The sequence below is a fragment of the Diabrotica undecimpunctata genome, chromosome 4 (genome assembly GCF_040954645.1).
Source record: "Diabrotica undecimpunctata isolate CICGRU chromosome 4, icDiaUnde3, whole genome shotgun sequence".
Classification (NCBI taxonomy): Eukaryota; Metazoa; Arthropoda; class Insecta; order Coleoptera; family Chrysomelidae; genus Diabrotica; species Diabrotica undecimpunctata.
In genome coordinates, this window is record NC_092806.1 from 118,268,981 (window position 1) to 118,289,053 (window position 20,073).

The 20,073-nt window shown below is 32.2% G+C and overlaps 1 protein-coding gene and 1 non-coding gene across 5 annotated transcripts in view; both read left to right on the top strand.

The window, feature by feature from the left end:
- Positions 1–10,642, top strand: part of LOC140438365 (uncharacterized) — a 41,957-nt gene extending 31,315 nt beyond the window's left edge. For all 4 annotated transcript variants that reach the window (XM_072528043.1, XM_072528042.1, XM_072528040.1 and 1 more), the window contains 2 exons: positions 1,669–1,813; positions 10,460–10,642. In XM_072528043.1, coding sequence (XP_072384144.1) covers positions 1,669–1,813; positions 10,460–10,640 — 326 coding nt within the window. In that variant the 3' untranslated portion in view covers positions 10,641–10,642. The remainder of the gene's footprint in view (positions 1–1,668; positions 1,814–10,459) is intronic.
- An 8,818-nt stretch (positions 10,643–19,460) lies between these two features.
- On the top strand, positions 19,461–19,534 carry TRNAN-GUU (transfer RNA asparagine (anticodon GUU)). Its single transcript has one exon. It is a non-coding gene; the product is annotated as a tRNA-Asn (tRNA).
- The last annotated feature ends 539 nt before the right edge of the window (positions 19,535–20,073 follow it).

Sequence of the window (20,073 nt, forward strand, 5' to 3'; positions counted from 1 at the left end):
TGAACATGTGTAAAAACACATGTTTCCATACACAGTGGTGTATGCAAACTTAAATGTGCCGACTGCCCAAAAACTTACATCGGTCAAACTGGTAGAAATTTTAACAGACGAATAGCAGAACATAAAAGGTCTTTCAATAATAGAAGAACAGATTCTACATACGCACTTCACCTTCTAGATCATAATCATTTTTTTAATGACGAATTTCAAATTCTTCACATTCAAAATAAAGGCCTTAAGCTATCTTTGTTAGAATCTATGGAAATTATCAAATTAAAAAACACAGACAAAATTCTGAATGACCAACTTGAGACAAACAGTTCTCCCCCCTCAACCTATTTCGTTAAAGACTATAAACTGTAAACACATCCAAAAATAGATCACTTGAGAAAGGCAATCTGCCGAAACACCTGTAGTGATAAGATTTTATAATAAATGTTGTGGAATTTTTGAAAACAAAGTTTTCAGTGTTTTATTAATACATTTTCTATTTAGTTTGTACTCAATTTATGTAGAAACTTTTAACTACCTTGGTATATTATTTTCACATAATTTAAATGAGATTAACGAACACACTTAAATCTCACTTTTTTCAAAATCTTCGTCAGAAAATAAACTTCGTTTACATAAAATCCTTTTCCCCCTAAAGTTCAAACATTCCTTTTTTCGAAAAAACGAAATAATTAGAAAGATTGTGTTCATTATTTATTCAGAGTACGGAATGAAAGCAAATTCAAAACATACTCATGGAGTGTTTGCTTTAAAGTGAAAACCGTGTTAAGTTCCTTACTAACAATTGCTTGTTAAAACTAATGTTTTTTTAATTGTTTTTTTGTTTATATTTTTGAATGCTAGTATCAATACTAAATCTTTTAAATATATTCTTTTTTTTAACTTTTGGGCCTAGGACTAGTTATATGACTTCTTATTCCTGCCTAAATTTTCTCATTTCTTTGTATGTCGTATTACTTCATTTTTTTGTCCCCATTCTATTCTCCAATGGAACTTTTAGCCTAATATATAACCTGATATAAGGTTGAATGCTCGAATAAATGAACTTTCATAAAATAAAGGTAGATATCGAGCACAGTTTTATTAATTAAATCTTGCCTAAGTACTTTCGCTTACTAGAGCATTCATTCTCTCTCCTGTTGCCGATCAGAATGTAGCTTCGACTTTAAAAATAATTTTAAACTGTTGGTCCTTGTTTAGTGTAGTGTTATGTTCAACTTTATGTTTAATTTTATGTCGATGACATTCTGGGATTGTTGGATAGCCCAAAATTGACGTAATGTCCCTGAAGATGCTCTAGTGAGCGAAAGTACTTGGGCAAGATTTAATTAATAAAACTGTGCTCGATGTCTGCCTTTATTTTATGAAAGTTAATATATAAACGACTAATCTTGCCGCCACAATCGAATATCGTTCGCAAGTGGTATCCACCCATTCTTAGTTCCAGCTTCAATCATCCACCGAGAAATTGGAGATAGGCCTTGGTGGAGATATTTTTGAGGTACGCATTTCACTTAAGTTTTGTATCATGATAGCTCATTGGTAGAGATTTTCTTGTATGTCTCTTATCATAGTGTAACTTATATTCAATTTAATATTATTGATAATTCTCGTACTAATATTTTAATTTTTCTTACATACATTTTTTGTTTTTAGCTTGTCACTATGTTTATAAAGCTTTGGAAGATTATAGCGGCAAACAACCTATAACATTGGCAAAACCATCTAAACACTACAGCAAAGTCATACAAGCCAGATTGCAGATTACAGATCCAACTAGAGTTCTTTTCATTGGAGATTCGTAAGAAAAAACGATTAATATATAATGAAAAAACACTGAAAACAGGGTAATTCCACGTCAACTATGCAAAGTTCGTCAGGCGGCCCTCTCGGCTTCTATACTATAAAATGCGATGATTTACATTCTAGGTCCAAAATGTCGGTGTATATGGGTAATTTTTTTTATAAGAAAAACTTTTTTTCCGGTATTTTATCGCTTTTTCCTGTATAGCGGGCTCTAGATCCTCAAAAGTATACCCAAAAATATATTTTCGATCTAAATTTTTTCGCTGAACACGATCCCAGTGTTAAAACTATCATAACTATTGGGAAAAATTCAGAAAATTTAAAAAACTGTGGTTTTATTAAAAAAAAATCATATCTCAAAAACGTATCTTTATTTTTCCTTCAACATCTAAAAAAATTTGTTAAAAGGTATATACTTTAAAGTAAAAATAAACACAACTCTATACAACACAATATACCAGAGGACAAAATGGTATTCCATTCACTTCAATGGCCAAATTCCCAATTTTTCCGTCTTTTTGGCAGTTTTCTGCAATTTCTCATTATTTTCTGGTAACAAATACCATTGTGAACGTAACAAAAATTTTATATAACATAGTGTATTTTAATATGATTTTCCAGCAACTAATTAGATGTCTTGAGTAATCGAAAAAAGAACATTGTCTTGCAATTTTCACAATTGAAGGGCTTGGTGCAATAACCGTCCACGTGCCCATTGCATAGTTTTGAGAAAAATGAGAAAAATGTGTCATTTAGTCATAGTTGAAATTATGAGACTTTTTTGTATTTTACATTTGTAATATAACCAAAAATTTTTCTAACAATATATGTATATGTTCACCTTAGTTTTTTTTTGGTGAAATTTGATGTTAAATGTTGCACATAGACGGTTATTGCTACCAAAATAAGAAACATTGTGTGAAAAAATAGTAAAAATGATGTGATTTTGTCAAAAATCTTTTTTATTTGGCGTAACAGAAATAACCTAAGAACAAAGTATGTAATACAATAATAAATTTTACTATACTATAACTGTAATAATGCAGAAAATCAAAAATAACATAAAAGTGTCTAAAACACTCTAATCAGAATCGTTATTTTTTTGGCAATCAGTATCTGCCCGTTTGATTGTATCATAAAATTTTTGACCAAAAGGGGGAACATATTTTTTCACTAAAGGCATAATGCTATCGTATTTTGCTGATTTCAGTGGTATCTTTTCCTTATAAGTCAGAGGAGCTCCGTTTAGGTCAATAATCGTTCCTGAACTTTTATTTAAAGCATATGACGCTAAAGAGAAAGGATTATCTGCTTCAGTTACCGAAATATTCTCAGGAGATGCATATGCACGAAATATACTTCTGTATAAAATGCCGAAAAACGATACAGTTTCTATGGAGTCTTTCTTCGCCACTGATTTGTCAAACATATAACTGACTGATGTATTAATAGAAGAAGAGTAAAAAAACTGATTATAAACCCAGATCTGCCTAGCATAAAATATTTTCCCCGTAGTCAAAACAGGAAATGACAAATGTTGCTGATAATAGAAACAAATAGTCTCTACAGTTTCGCCAATTTGCGCTATTTCAGTTTTTTTTTAAATCATCGTAGAACGCTTGGGCTTTCCGGAGATGATTTTCTTTTTGAACGTTCAGTTGGTACGTAAGTTTATCTGTGGAAGCAGCATCCAGTTGTATTTTCAACAGATCACAAGTAGCACAAGTGAAATACCTATAATAGTAATCATACGTAACTGTAGGTTTTATTTTTTCGTGTCTTTAATAGACAATATTGCTCGGGATCATGTTTTTTCAAATAAAGTTCGTACATTTTTCGCACATTTAACTCTGCTGATAGATATTTCTTTTAATTTTCATTTCACATGAATAGTGTGATTCACGCACTGGAAAACTATTTATGTGCTTTTCAATCTGTTTCACAATATTTTCCTGCTTTTTGTTTGATCGATTATGGTGTTTACTATGGAAATCCTTTTCAAGCACCACATCAGAAGCTGTTGACGGTGCAATTGTTAATACTCTTGATTTGTGAACCGCATGTCAGTTGCAAAATGCTGAGCGACACACTTTTACAGATTTTGTATCCATTTTAATACTATAGCGATAAAAATACTTCTTCGTTTCACGTACGCTGGTTTGAGCGACCCTAAATAACTATCTTAAATGTTCTTATCTACCATTGCATAAAATACTGTAGATATTGCATCTTTTTCCATTTCCGTCAGTTTTTTAAAGCGCCGATTACGACACTTACACCTGGACCCCTGTTTCTTTGCTGAAATAGTTTTACCACTACTAGTTGTGTATTCTTATGAGGAATTTCTTTGCAATTTTCTAATATTTCTTTTCCAAGCAAGGAGTGCACTTGCGTTTCTTAATATGTACTTTCTTCTAAGCACCTTTCTGCAGTTTTATCCTCAATAAAACATATATAAATGTGGTGCATAGGATATAAAACTGAACTAAACAACTTATCTTCATTAGTTGAGCTGCTTGAATTATCATTTGCTTAGTTTGCAGTTACATGCTTTGGAATATATTACCGATTTAAACCTGAACCACTAGGTTTGTTCATCTTATCTGCAATTGCATTTTTATATGAGCAATATTTTATATTTTTAAAACTTATAAACCTTCTTTGTTATCGTTGTTTAAATCATACTTTTTTGTTCTTTTATTGCCACTTTCTTCTTCCACTACATAATGTAGATCAGCATCACTATTATCGGAATCATGGTATGGATCACTTTCACCAGAAAACCCTCAGCCTTGGGCGCAAAAACTGGTCAAGTGAATCACATGGCCGGTTATTGCTCTCAATACCATCGATCCTAAGGACTATGCCATTAACGTTGTTGGTAATTTTTATTAGTATATTTTTGGTGCATCAACCGTCCACGTTATTCTATATTGAGATTGTTACACAATACGTGTATGGATTTTGCTACAAACTGTCCGGAGGTATTTTTGAATGCAAGAAATTCCGTAAAATTAATTTCGACAAAACCGGTTTTTACACAAAACCCTTCAATTACCATTTATTAGTTGTAAATTATTACACCTGCAAAATAATACAAAATTAATTACTTATATTTAATTATGTTTTAAGCTATGATTTTTTAAGAAAAATAAAATTTTTCAAATTTTCCCAATTTGTTTTTATAGTTAGTTTGAAAACTTTGCATAGTTGACGTGGAATTACCCAATAACTATTTTCTGTATATTCTAAATCAGGTTTTGGTGTTTTTCTTAATTCTTTATGAACAGTATTAGGTCTAATATGGGTAGCTTACTAAAAACTGAGAGAAATCTCTAGATAAGATATTCCAATCTGCTTAAAAAAGGAAGGTCTTTAATGGGTGTTTACTCCCAGTCCTAAGGTATGGAGCAGCAATACTGACCCCTACCAGAAAAGTAATCAATAAAATACAATTAGTACAGAGAGCAATAGAGAGGTTAATGTTGAATATATCCCTCAGAGGCAAAGATTCAAATCCAATAGTTAGGAGAAAACTGGTGTTACGAACGCAGTTGAAAAAATTACAACCTAGATACAATGCTTATTGTAATCGAGGACGTCCTCCAATAAGATAGTCGGTCTACATCAAGTTCATCCAGCACAACTACATGATTTATCAATAATACCATTTATAACTTGTGAAACACAAATTTAGAAAACGTATGCCCTAAAATTTCTTTCCATATTTAATTTATAATCTAATTACAATCGAGCATAGAGCAATCTGATTATATAAATTTAAAATTATTATAATTATTTAGTGTAACACGTCGTGTAACTTCAAGGCTTGCACCCCAAAGAATATCTATAGCTTAACAAATTATAAACTTTTGAAGTTCTTCACAGATCAAAATTTTACAAGACACTAATTTATATGCCAATTCGAAATGTAAGACGATTTTCCTTACGTAAATTGTCATAAACTAGAACATTTTAATTATTCATACAAAGAACACTCAACAGATTCGTAAAAAGCATTCAAATGTGTAGATATTTACAACCGAAAGCTTGGTTAAATGTATGGATTTCTGTATAGATATATGGGCATGTTCTTAACCCATACACAACGTGTCCCAATAACCAATAGGGAACATGCTGCCCTAAAGAACATGGTATAGGGACCACAGTTATGCAGTTAGTGCATATTTGCTGATTAAATATGACCCACATATATATATACACACAAACACACCCACAAACTAGCACTAATAATTCTCTGCACCATGGTTATTGGCAAATTACAGACAGCTGCAATACAACTGGCCTACCATGCAATCAGATTTAGGACACATTAGGGGCACAAAAATAAAACCTTAAGACAGACGAATGGTTATTGAAAAATGGGAAGATCAGAGAAAAAGCACAAATTCTAGTCTATATAGTCTAGCGACGATGTCTCCTACAAAATATTAAAGGCTGCTCATTTTAAGGCGTTTTATAGGCTTGGAAAGGTATCCTTTAAAACCATTAGAGGCCTTGGTGGCCCTAATAATAGTTCCACAGATGAATCTCTAACATAGTAACGCAGCTTCGACAAAATTTACTGTTGGCATGAAAAAGTTTGATATATCTTTGATAAATGAGTCCTTGGTTCACAAAAGTTAAATAAGTGGTTTATCAGGCATTGGTGGAGAGCTTATACTTATATAGCCGATCTGATAAGGTCTCGAGGATCTGTGTAATAGTAAAACCACATATTAAAACACTGCCGAGGATAAATCTTTGTTCCAGGGATTTAACAACGAAAGATAAAGATCCTAAAGTGAGGAAGTTTGAAGAAAATAATTCTGGGATCAGCATACCTTTCAAATGATGATGCTGAAAAAAACCAAGGAAGTCGCATCAGTTATTAAGAAATTTTTATAAAAAATAGACTGCAATTGATCATCAGCTGTGATGTGAATTCTCACCATCTGATCTGGGCTACAAATGGGGTACAAACACCAATAAAAGAGGTGAGTCATCTCTACAATTTGTTATGGAAACTGATCTAGACATACTAAACACACCAACTTTCGTGGCTTCATAATGAAAGGAGATAATTAATTAAACAGTGGCTATGACTTACATGACTTGAACTGTTAAAAATAGCAAGTATCAGATGAGGTGTCTTGTTGATACCATCCACACATCTGGTTTGAAATATTTTCAAATGTTAGTCAATATTTTTCATCAGCTTTAAGTTTCAGTTTTTTGATCAATACATTACAATCGTGCATGTGGCTGTTTTATATAGTTTGTGAACATTGTAAAAAAATTGTGGTACTTAAAAATTACATACCAGTACATGCTCCTGTTTCCGGATTTTAATCTTTCTTATTCTTTTTTCATCCATCTTATAGTTTTTTATAAAATCTAGAAAAAAACTAGGTGGTAATCGTAATTAAAGTGGGACCCCGACAAATGTGCTTCATAAAAACGCTTTATAATCCACTTGTTCAAATTAAATGAAACAAGGTATGGTATGGTATGGTATGGAATTAAACTTCGCCTGCAGTTTTGTTGGGTGGATCGAGTAACTCAACAGAACTGTTGCCGGTCATAAACCCGGATAAAGAAGGAGGGGTCTACTTCGAAATATACTACGCATCGGTACTTGGAACCTAAAGTTTTCAAACACAAGCGAGCAGGAAATTACAAAAGATCTTGTAGAAAAAAATATAGACATATGTGCACTACAAGGGACGAAGAAAAAAAGAAAAGGGCCAAATTATGCTAGATGACTAATGATGATGATGATGATGATGATCTAATGATTTGCAGTGGTGTTGTGGAAGAAACCAGAGCTAAAGAAGGAGTCGCCCTATTAGTACACCGAAAAATTTTATACAATGTACAAAAATGTAAATATCAATGTAAAAGTTAAACTGGATATTAAACTTCTGAATTTTATTGCAATCTATGTATCAGAGAATAACAGAGATGACACCACAAGGGAAAAATTCTACGAACACCTTCAGACTGTAGTAACCCAGACCCCAAATGATAAATATATAATCATTATGGGTGATTTTACTGCCCGTATTGGCAATGATATAGTTCCAGGAATAACACACCAAAAACCATGAAAATATAAAAATGAAAACACAGACCTTCTGACAAACTTCTGCAGCATAAACGAAATGCGTATTATTAATACATTTTTTCTTTACAAAGAACAATACAAATACACTTTTAAAAACACTAGAGACCAAAGATCTACGATAGACTATATTCTGTCGAATAAGGAGTTACACCCTTTCCAAATCTTGGATGTAAGGTCACCAACATCAGCAGAAATAGGAAGCGATCATAAATTGGTATTGTGCAAAACCCGAATAAAAACACATATATGTGATAAAAAAAACACCAGAATACACCACAAATATAAAAGTCGAAAGCTTACAGGATGACTTCACAAGATACCTATTCAAAAAAAAAAAAAATAACCGAAAAAAGCAGAAACACATATATCAGAGAAAGTGATGTTGTCGAAATCTAATATCTTAGCCTCCGCCAAGAAAGTTTTTGGTGAAAGAAATATAAATAAAAGTAAATCGTTTCTAAGGCGAAGAACTCCATGATTTTGTACAGAAGTGAAGGAAAAATGTAAAGAAAAGAAAATAGCTTAACTGAAATACATGTCAACCAAAACACAAGAGGCATACCATAATTACAATACAATTAGAAATGAAACACATGCACTTGTAGGAAAAATAAAAATAATTACTGGAAACGCTATTTGAAAGGAATGGAACATGATTTTTACGGTCTACAAAAGGAAAAATGGCGTTTTATAAGAGGTCAAAGAACGGAGGTAAAGGAACTAGTAGAACCAAAATACATAGAAAAGGATACATGAATTGACTACCTAAAAAAGTTCTATGCAGAGAAAGAACAAACGACGCTAGAACCGGAAACACCAGAAATTACCACAAATGAAGAACTTAAGTTCGCAAAATACTTGACAAGCTGAAGAACAAAAAAACGGCAGGTAAAGACGGGATACCAAACGAAGTACTGAAATATTGTGGAGCAGCAATGGCAAAAAAATTTACAATATTAATTAATAAAATTATAAAACACAATAAAAGACCGGAATAATAGAGAACGAGCGAACTAATTCTACTATTCAAAAAAGGAGGTAAAAACAGCCAGAAAACCACAGAGGTATAAACTTGTTAAATACTACCCTAAAGCTTACAACTAAAATTTTACAAGTACTAACAAATCAGAGGATAAGTTTAGCAGATGAATAAACAGGGTTTTTGTAGTGGAAGATCGTGTACAGATTCAATATTCGTTATAAAGCAAATTACTCAGAAATCACTAGAGTATAATAGACCAGCATTTCTGTGTCTGACTGTTTGACATAAAGAAAGCATTTGACAGAGTAAGACTCGAAGATGTAATCCATCTTCTGTATAATAGAGAATTTTCCCTAAATATTATAAAAACTATCGAAAACATCTACCAAAACAACAAAATGAAAGTCAGAATACATGGACAACTTATAGAACCTACAGAAGTAGCCAGCGGAATAAGATAGGGGAACTCATTGGGCCATATGCTCTTTAATTTAATCATGGATGAAATCATCAAAAGCGTTAAAATGAAACAGAAGGGAGAGGATACAGAATGGAAAAAAAAGTAAAAATACTCTATTACGCAGACGACGCAATATTGATAGCCCAAGATGAAGATAGTCTGCAACGACTGGTCCACAGATTTAACATAAGAGCAAAATAATCTTGGAATAAAAATACACTGGAATTACACTGTCAAGCTATGGAGATCTGGACAAAGAAGTAAGAGATCAAGTATAAAAAGCAAATGCACTGGCAGGATGCCTTAATAACAATATATGGCGAAACAGACACATTAACAATAAGATGAAGTAAAGAATTTATAAAGCCAGTGTGAGACCAATACTGACATATGCCTCAGAAACAAAACTTGACATAGCCATAACACAAACGTAGAGATGAGAGTACTGAGAAGAATTACAGGAAATACGCAGAGAGATCGAAAGAAAAGTGAAGACATTCAAAGAAAATATAACGTACAGTGTATAGACACAAAATAGAAAAAGGGATAGAATAACCACATAAGCAGAATGGGGGACACGCGTGTCGTCAAAATAACAAGAGATAAGTCACCAATCGGCAGAAGTATCGGACGACCGCGCAAAAGATGGAGTAACAATCTTTCATAGACGTATCAATCCGCCAATGAACAAGTAGAATTTCTTTAAGTTTAGATTAATAAAAAATTTTAAATATTATTTGTACGCGTATATAATAAAATATATGTGGTTCTAATTCCAGCGTGAAAAGGTTAAAATATTCTGAGAAGGAACAGACCTATGACAGACCTTTTGCATTGGTATCATGTGACGTCACTTAGTATGACGCAAATGACGTGCATCGGGATTTATACTATACCAACTGTATACATAGATCTCTCAGAAGGAAATATATATATTTCAATATAATTTACTAAATTACATAATTTGTAAATAAATTATTTTTTCAATATTTATATCTGATATGTTAAAACTAAGCATTTTTTCGTTTTATTTCCGATTTAATAGGTTGCAATTAATTTTCTTGTTTTTAAGAGTAATGGAAGATTTGGGATTCGCTACAGTGAATAATTATCAGAAACTTCTTGTTCTTACTGGAAATACCAAAATGAAAAATATTCAAAATTGGACGTACCCGGAAGAATATAAACCAAATTATTATATACAGAGTTTGCATGAATTAAATATTTTATTGGTAAAACTAAAGAAGATGTAAAATAAAAATATTTAAAAAATACTTAATTATTTCACTAGATTATTAGATTTATTACCTTAAGTTTACTTTTCTATAAAAGTACGTAACTAGTTTTATAAACTAGTAATTAAACTATAGGCATTGTTCTATAGGTACAATATTTGGGTTATACTCGTAAACACTGATAAGAATAATAAAATATTTTAATAGTCACCATTATTATAATACATTATTTAAAAATACTGACAAAAGTTTATACCAGGATTCTTTTAACAGTCATTTTTTTATGATACCTTAAATTATAAAGAAATTTGTCGAAATAATTTCGTGCATAGTTGATGCTTCTTTGTTTATGAATTTCAGTTATTCTTTTTGAAGCGATTTTTGCACTATTAGGATTTCAAATTGTGTTATAAATATAATCAAAGCACAGTGCCCCACAAACGACGGGTTTGCCAGTTGAAATGTGTAGTATGAGATATTATAAAAGACTCTCATCTAGGAATTCATCAATTTTTTAATGAAACAATTTTTAAATAAACAATAAAAACGTAATAACTCATTTTTTACTCATATCTTAAAAACTTGTCTATCTGGAGATTTGACGTCAACAGACAATTTTTTTGGGAAAACTAAAAGCGGCTTCCCACGGTCGGCGATATTGCGGACGTAAGCGGACCAGCCCGCACCACGCACCGTGGGAAAGGTCGCGTCCGTGGTAGCACAGACACGTCCGTGCTGGTGCGTCCTATCCATCTAGAGTCGGTAACATCAAAGGTGCGGTACATGCTCGTGCGACGCAATCCTAGCGCGTCTGTGTTTTAACAGACAAGTGCAAGTCAGAAGTTTTTCATTCGCTGTCACGAGTAGTTGTCTTGTCTGTAGTGTTGTCAAAGTTGTTTTGCAGTTTTTACTTAAACTTTACTTCTCTTTCACTTGGCATTTTGAAATAACGTTAAATCAAACACTACTGTCACGGACCTACACAGACTATCACGGACCGTAGGAAGAGCTCTGTCTGCGGTGCGTTGCCGTTCGTGCTGATCGGCAGTCCGTGATGATCTGTACAATCGCAGATCGTGGGAAGCCACTATAAGAGATACACGAACTGGATGTGCTAAATTAAAATCGGATAGTAAACAAAAACAGTATTGCAAAATCAACAACACAATCGCTGTTTTTAAATATTGTGTAATAAATTATTTATTGTTTATTAAAATTTGTTTAAATGTACTTGAACTTGAGGGTCTTATTGTATTTGAATAGTGTGCAAAATACGGGCAAGATCGTTTGAGTAGTTTTTGCCAAATTTAATTTGTTTATAAGATTTTTTGAAAAATTAGCCAATTTCTAAGGCTAGTTAAGATAATTTGACTAAATGGATCTCAATAATCTATAGCCTATTTTCTTTCTTAAGACCTATACTAATAACCAATGGAAAAAAGTTTAAACAATTGCATTAATGTATCTACACAAAATGATTTAATAATAAATCCCGCTGTTTTTGATAAAAATCACTGGTTTTGAATCTCAATACTCTATAGCTTATTTTCTTTCTTAATACATATACTAATAATCAATGGAAAAAAGTTTAAACAATTGCATTTATGTATCTACACAAAATGATTTAATAATAAATCCCGCTGTTTTTGATAAAAATCACTGTTTTTGAATCTCAATACTCTATAGCTTATTTTCTTTCTTAATACATATACTAATAATCAATGGAAAAAAGTTTAAACAATTGCATTTATGTATCTACACAAAATGATTTAATAATAAATCCCGCTGTTTTTGATAAAAATCACTGTTTTTGAATATTGTTAATAACTTTTTTATTATTTATTAAAATTTGTTTGAATGTACCTGAACTTAAGAGTTTTACTGTATTTGAATTGTGTTCAAAATATGGGCAATATCGGTTGAACGGTTTTTGCGAAATTTAATTTGTCTTTAAGATTTTTTTAAAAAATAATCTAGTTTCTAAGGCTGGTCTAAATAATTTAACTTAATGAATTTCAATAATCTGGGTTTTACTTTCTTTGTAAAGACGTACACTAATAACCTATGAAAAAATTGCATTTATGTACACAAAATGATTTGATATTCAGTTTTTTTAGCTTATAAACATTTACAATAACTCCATAGAATTTAGTTCAAGTCAAATGACAAAAAAATATTCTGAAAGCTAGGTTACGTTATTGAACAACATTTGGGGCTAAAATTAACCAATGTTTTAAAAGGTTTTACCAAAACTCTTAGAAAACAAAATTATTGAAAATTACTTAAACAGGAGTGTTGTAAACAAAGAGTATTACATGTACTTTGTGTTCCGACTAAAGTAAAAGGAGTCAGGGTAGCCTACTGAAGGCTAGCCACACTCTTCAAAAAATCCAACTCGTGATCCACTGGACTAAATTAGCTCTTTCTTCTTTTAAACCGGAGTACAACGTTAAAATAATTACATTTATCATATTTTCATTGCAAAATTATCCAAAACAAAGCAGCTAATGACTACGGGATGTACTATCCGTTGCAAGATAATTCGAATGGAATTCTCCAGATTAAGAGACTGGGCCGATATCAAGCACATAATGACTGTACTCCCTTAATGCTGTAACGAATAGTCACCCTTAGTTTTTCGTTACATTAGGTTCAATTTTAAATTATATCCAAAGAAAGGTACTTTATTAAATGATACAAAGTAGGTGTAGTCAGGTACGTATTTCAATTTTGAGTTGTTAACGATTGGTAAATAAAATTTTAAGCATAATTTTGTGTACCTATTTAAATTTATTCAGTTAGTTGCATTTCTACTTGCAGAATTACAAATTTCTAGGTACGTAAGCCAGTGTTTATAGGATAATTATAAAAGTTCCCACTGTGTAATAGCAAGAATGGAATTTCAAAGATAAAGGAAACACATTACAATCAACTGCGAGTATGTAAAGAATGCGACTGCACATCATGACAAGTAATTAGTATAGTCATTAGTAACCATTTTCCAAAACTTCGTCTAAACTGATAAAATCAGATTTGTAAAACGTAAAAACACTCGATGCCATGTGGGGCGAATTCACGCCCCACATACATTTCCTCGAAATCCGACTAAAATATTTAATTTTCTGTTCGCTTTTTGTGCAGCAATCACTATTTGCAAAATAAGAGTACGTACTTTGAAAAGTGCTCGTATTTCTGATCCAACCAATATGGATTTCCAGCTCTACCAACGTGGAAATCTGTAGTAGGATAATTTTGTGGTAAAGGTGAAACACGACGTTCACCCAAACGCAAATATAACTGAAGGTCGCAGTCGCTGAAACACTTCAGCCAATTACATCTGGCGAATGACGGGCCAAGCAATACCACTTTGCAGAGCCAAATATTTAAATTTGCTCTTCACCGATGAGTTTTTCAGCTTATAATTGAAAATACGAACAATTATGCTGTTGAAATATGTTAGATGAAAATATGTAACTAAAGAAGAATTTAAGACATTCTTAGGTCTTCTGTTCCATGTAGCCACAATAAAATCAGCATACCTACTTTTGCCAGCGCAGAAATCGCTTTTTGTTAATAAATATTGAGAGCGCTACATTTTAAAGATAATAATATACCTGATGAATCAAGATTTGCTAAAATGCCAGTAATGAAGTTTTTATTTCCAAAATGTGCCAAATTTATTATGCACAAAGGAAGCTGCCAATTGATGAATCAATGATGGGAATTAACGATGAAGGTGAATTTTATAGCAAGTATACTAATGATGGTCTTTGTATCAGTAAATGGCGCGATAAGAGGGATGTTTTAACAATTTCCACAGAAAATGATGCGGATATGATCGAAACAATTTCAAGAAGTAAACAAAAAAAAAATGAAAACCAGAATTGTAGCCGAATATAATCAATTAATGGGAGGCTTTGACAATGACCAAATGTATAGTTATTATACTTGTCACCATAAAACTCTACAGAGGAATTACAGAGGAATTAGTTTATTAAACACACCACTAAAATTAATAACCAAAGTAATAACAAATAAACTGAATAAAATTATAACACTCGCCGAAGAACAACAAGGATTTAAGGTCGTGAAGATCATGCACCGACGGTATATTTGCAACGCTATAAGTGCAAGAGAAATCATTAGAATACAACAAACCGGCATATCTGTGTTTCGTGGACCTTAAGAAGGCATTTGACCGAGTAAAATTAAAAGACGTTATCCACTTATTGTACGCAAGAGAAATACCTCTAGGAATAATCAAAACAATCGAAAATATCTACCAAAACAGCACAATAAAAGGAAAAGTAGAAGAAGAACTAACCGACCCTATTGAAGCTGGCAATGGGATAAGACAGGGAGATTCCCTAAGTCCTCGATTGTTCAACCTGATTATGGATGAAATATTAAAAAAGTAAAAACTAAAAAAGGATACCAAATGGGAGAAAAACAACTTAAAATAATCTGCTATGCAGACGATGCAATAATACTCTCTCAAAGTGAAGATGATTTACAACGCATGCTGCACCAATTTAATATAACCGCCAGAAAATTTAACATTAATTAAATAATGGGTTAATTTCCCAAAAAAAAACAAAATGCAAGGTTACAACAGCAAATTTATTAAGATCTAAATTGGAGCTGAAAGGTCAGATAATAGAACAGGTGATGAAGTTTAAATATCTAGGCATCACATTATCTAGCTACGGAAAGCTCGAAACTGAAGTTTTAAGCTTAGCACTGATCAAGTGAATAGAGCAAACAGAGCCGCAGGCTGCCTAAATGAAACAATATGGAGAAATAAAAATATCGGGAAAGAAACGAAAGGCTTACAAAACAGTCATCAGACCAATAATGACATACGCGTCAGAAACAAGACCTGACATAGACGGGACAAAAAGGATGTTAAAAACAGCAGAGACGAAAACACTTAAAAAATTTATGGTAAGACACTGTGGGACAGAGCCAGAAGTACAGATATACGGTGTAGATGCAAGGTGGAGAACATCAAGAACTGAGTAAGAAATAGTAGAATAAAACGATCATATAAGCCGAATGACAACAAATAGCGTAGTAAAGATGGCAAGAGACGGTTCCCCAATAGGAAGACGATCAGTAGGAAGACCAAGAAAACGATGTAACGACAACTTACTGGAGGCTCATTGAAAAACAGACAGAGTTATGTCTATATAAAAAGAAGAAGAAGAAGAAAAACATAAAACTCTGTGGTGGTACAAGAAACTTGGGATTCATATATTCCAAATAATGTTTATAAACTTCTACTATTTGTTCAACAAATAGGTATTTCGAAAATAAAATGATATTATACGACTTTCGAATATCTGTTCTGGCAAAATTAATATAAAGAATATTAAAAGAAGAAAAACCAACCTCCACTCAGCATTTTCCAAAATACTGTGCGAAAGTGGAAGAGCAAAACGCCGCCGTTGCAAATATTGCTGGGATACTGCTAATAAAAGGAAATGACCAGTAAACTTTTGTTCATCATCATCATCATCATCATCAATGGCGCTACAATTGTTCGTGAGTCTTTGCCGCATTTACTATTGCCCTCCATGTTTGTCGGTCCTGTGCCAGTAATTCCCATTGTCGCACTCCCATTTTCTCTAGATCTTCTTTGTTCATTGTGAACTTTTGTTCACAATGTTCTAATGAGCCAGGATTATGTCTGGTCCCACGTTTTAGAATATTTCATGAAAAATAAGATTTTATATTGATTTGATTTTATGACATTTATGAGTCTTATTAAATAAAGGTTTAAATTTAAAACATCAACTAATCAACTGTTTATTTTTCCATTCATGACTTACATTTGTCACAATACATCTTGATTTGTTAGTTTAATTATTTGCTTAAATAAATAATAGAAATAAGAATGTTTCCTTTTTTATTTAATTACAACACAAGCAGGAATTTACTGCTATGTGCCCTGGACACGCCACGCAGGTCCATGTCAATTTGACAGTTTTTTATGTCCATTTTAATATGTAGATATACAAAGAGTCACAAATAAAACAAAAATTTTCAAATGGTTGAAGGTTGAAAGTGTTAGGACACCTGAAATACCGTTACAAATTTACCTACTAATGAATGGGTTAATAATAACATTGAATCATCTGCTTAAATTTTAATAATAATTTTCGTTCTAAAATAATTTCATATACATACAATTATTATTTTTAAACATCTTATTAAGTTTATACAATAATTAAATTTACTATCAAATGATATTTATTTATATTTTATTATTATCTAATATTTGGTCTGAATTTGGCAGGTGTGTCATAAAGACAAATAAACACCACATGCTTTGTTAATACTTTAACAGGTGGCGTTAAGAGTGCTTTTATGAGGAAAGAATTTGAAAATCCTAGAATCAGCATAGATATAAGAAACTTGCTAAAAAGAATACTTTTGCACTCGAAGAACCAGTAAAATTTCCACCCGAAGAAAAATTAGAGATTCGGAAGTATTGTTATTTATGCCCATCTAAACTTCATAAAAAGACATTATATTAATTATTCTGTGATTGTAAAACGCTTATATTTATGTTTATCATGCAGTCGAAAATATGCACAAAATGTGCTTTAAAATAATGGTAACGAAAATAAATGTTTAAAATTAGTATAGTTCACCTGTTGTCAGAATTTATTTATTGAATAAATTTGTTTATTTTTTCCATAAAAATTAATGATTATTTTTCTTTTTAACCTTATATTTTATATATTCTAAGCTTTGCAAAAAAAAACACTTTTTTTAATTGATGAAATTGTGGAGGCTTGTTATAATAAGGAGAAATTTCAGTACTATTGTAAAATAAAGGTATTACGCTGTGTTACTTTCATATTTGAATGCTATTTAACATACTAAAAACGTTTTTTTTCAGGTGTAGCGATGGTGTCAAAATATCAGAGGAAGAGTCATCAGCAGTCATGGGACCCCGCAGCGATGCAAAGAGCAATCGATGCCGTAAAGAAAGACGGAATGCCTTATCAAACGGCAAATAAAAATCAAGACACTGACAATAAAAAAGTATTAGGCCATATTCGAGCTGTTTTCAATGAAGAACAAGTACAGCAGTTTTTAAATAATCTCTTGGAGATGGAGGTACATTTTTTTGGAATTACTGTAGCTGATTTGCGCAGCCTTGCTTACCAACTGGCTGAACGGAATAACATACCCCATGGTTTTAATAAAGAAGCGAAATTAGCTGGAAACGATTGGGTAACTGGGTTCAGAAAGCGCCATCCTGAGCTTGTGTCAGCAGCAAGGGCGCAACCATTTAACAAAACGAATGTAACTAAGTTTTTTGGTTAATAAAAACATCACTTGTATCCTCCTCATAGGGTTTACAATGTTGATGGAACTGGACAAGGATTTTGCTCACAAGAAGCGTCGGCAAGTCGGATCTCTTGAATTTGCAGAGAGAGTTATTCTCAGCACATTTGTAATTTCTATGTCAGCTAGTGGAGTTCTTATTCTTCCTTTTATCTTCCCTATACAGAGGATGTGGAACTTTAAGACAAGGCTCCACCCGGAACAGCTTTTGTGTGTCATCCTTCAGGGTGGAGATGTTCACACAATGGTTTGACCATTTCGTGAAGTTTGCGAAGTCATCCCAGTTTTGCTCATACTTGATGGATATTCCAGCCATACAAAAAATTTAGATTTCATTGAAAGGACTAGAGAAAATCACACAACTGTAGTTTGCATCCCTCCCCCCCCCCTCCACTGTAGTCATAAGCTGCAGTCACTGGATGTTTCTTGCATGGGGCCCTTCAATACTTATTATGTCCAAACAATGGAAAGATTCTTACTTAATAATCCTGGTAGATTAGTGACACATGTATCTAAACTTCTATTTGCTAACTTGTATTTGCTAACTACTCCAACTATTGCGGTAAAGGGATTTGGAAAATGTGACATAGTTCCTATAAACAGACAGAAGTTACTGACGCAGATTTTGCTGCAGCCATGACCACAGAAAGATCCGTGCAAGATTTTATCTTTCTTCAAGAAGCTGAAAATCATGAACTAGGTGTTGAATACCAAGAGGAAACTTCTGCTGTAGTGACAGGAAAATATTTGGCAGATTCGCAACAAAATATTCCTCGACGTCAAGAGACACCACTTGCAAGTAAAGAGAACCCGCCTTTAAACATTTACCGAGATAAAGTAAAAATTAAAATTACCTTAGGTAGCTAAGTATATAGGATATCGTATGTTAATATATTTCAGTGAAATTTTTTCAAATACCTAAATAATTTTTTTTTATTTTCTAAAAATGAGTCCGTAGAACTCCACATCACGCTCAATCTAACTGAAATTGCACCTCACCGGTTATCTACGGGTTAAACAAGTTGATAGTAATTTTTTAACCAGAAAAAGGATTAGGCTGTGTAAGTCTTCGGTAAGTGTGTGAACTATAATATATCCACTGAATATTTTTGTTATTTATTATTTGTTGAGTGTCTAGGCAACATTTAATCAACAATTATTATTTCCGTATCTTTTACAGTTTTGGCATTCAGAACATAAATGTTCTTGTTAAAGATCTAAGGTTTCTTAACATTCTTATTTTATTGACGAATACATTAAAAAGTAAGGTGGCGCACGTTTTCTATATTTTTTTTCTTCTATTTATCTATCCATCCATCTTATCTTATTTTATCTCTGGTTACACATTAGTAAAATTATTAGATCACTACTAGATTGTTTTCAAATTACCAAATAACGACAGCTTCTTTCAATTTCCAACTAATCAATATTTATTTTCTTCAAACAAAATGGCGTGTTCTTCAAATATTTGTTGCATGTGCCTCCGTGGCGCAATTGGCTAGCGCGTTCGGCTGTTAACCGAAAGGTTGGTGGTTCGAGCCCACCCGGGGGCGATATTTTTATTACGGAAACGCGGTTAATCTAGTGATATAATTATATAAAAAAGTTAAATGATTTTGTTCCTATTTATAAGGTGTATTATAATGATTTTGATTTATTTTCCAATAATGATTAGGTTGTTTAATTGTACATCATTCAACCTCGATGAGTCTCTGTACTGTATCAGATTATGTTGTCACGTAAAAGAATAAAAGATTATTAATTTGAATTGTACTCAATAGTACACAATACAAATCAATTTTAATCTCAAAGATCGATTCAAATACAGCCGAATGGTCGAGTAATTTAATACTTGATACTTGACTTGTTTGAACATATTTAGTTTAGTCCAGTTGACTTGAAAAGTCGAGTAAAAAAATTAAAATTTCGAAAATGAAGTGTGTAAACATTTTATTTAGACAATTTTTTATTAAAAGATATATGCCTTAATTTACATGCAGTTTAATAAGTAATAAGTAACGTAATTTTCTTTTATAAGTAAAAAAATATACGATGAACCAGAAGCTTTTTCGGGTTTTTACAATATTACAGT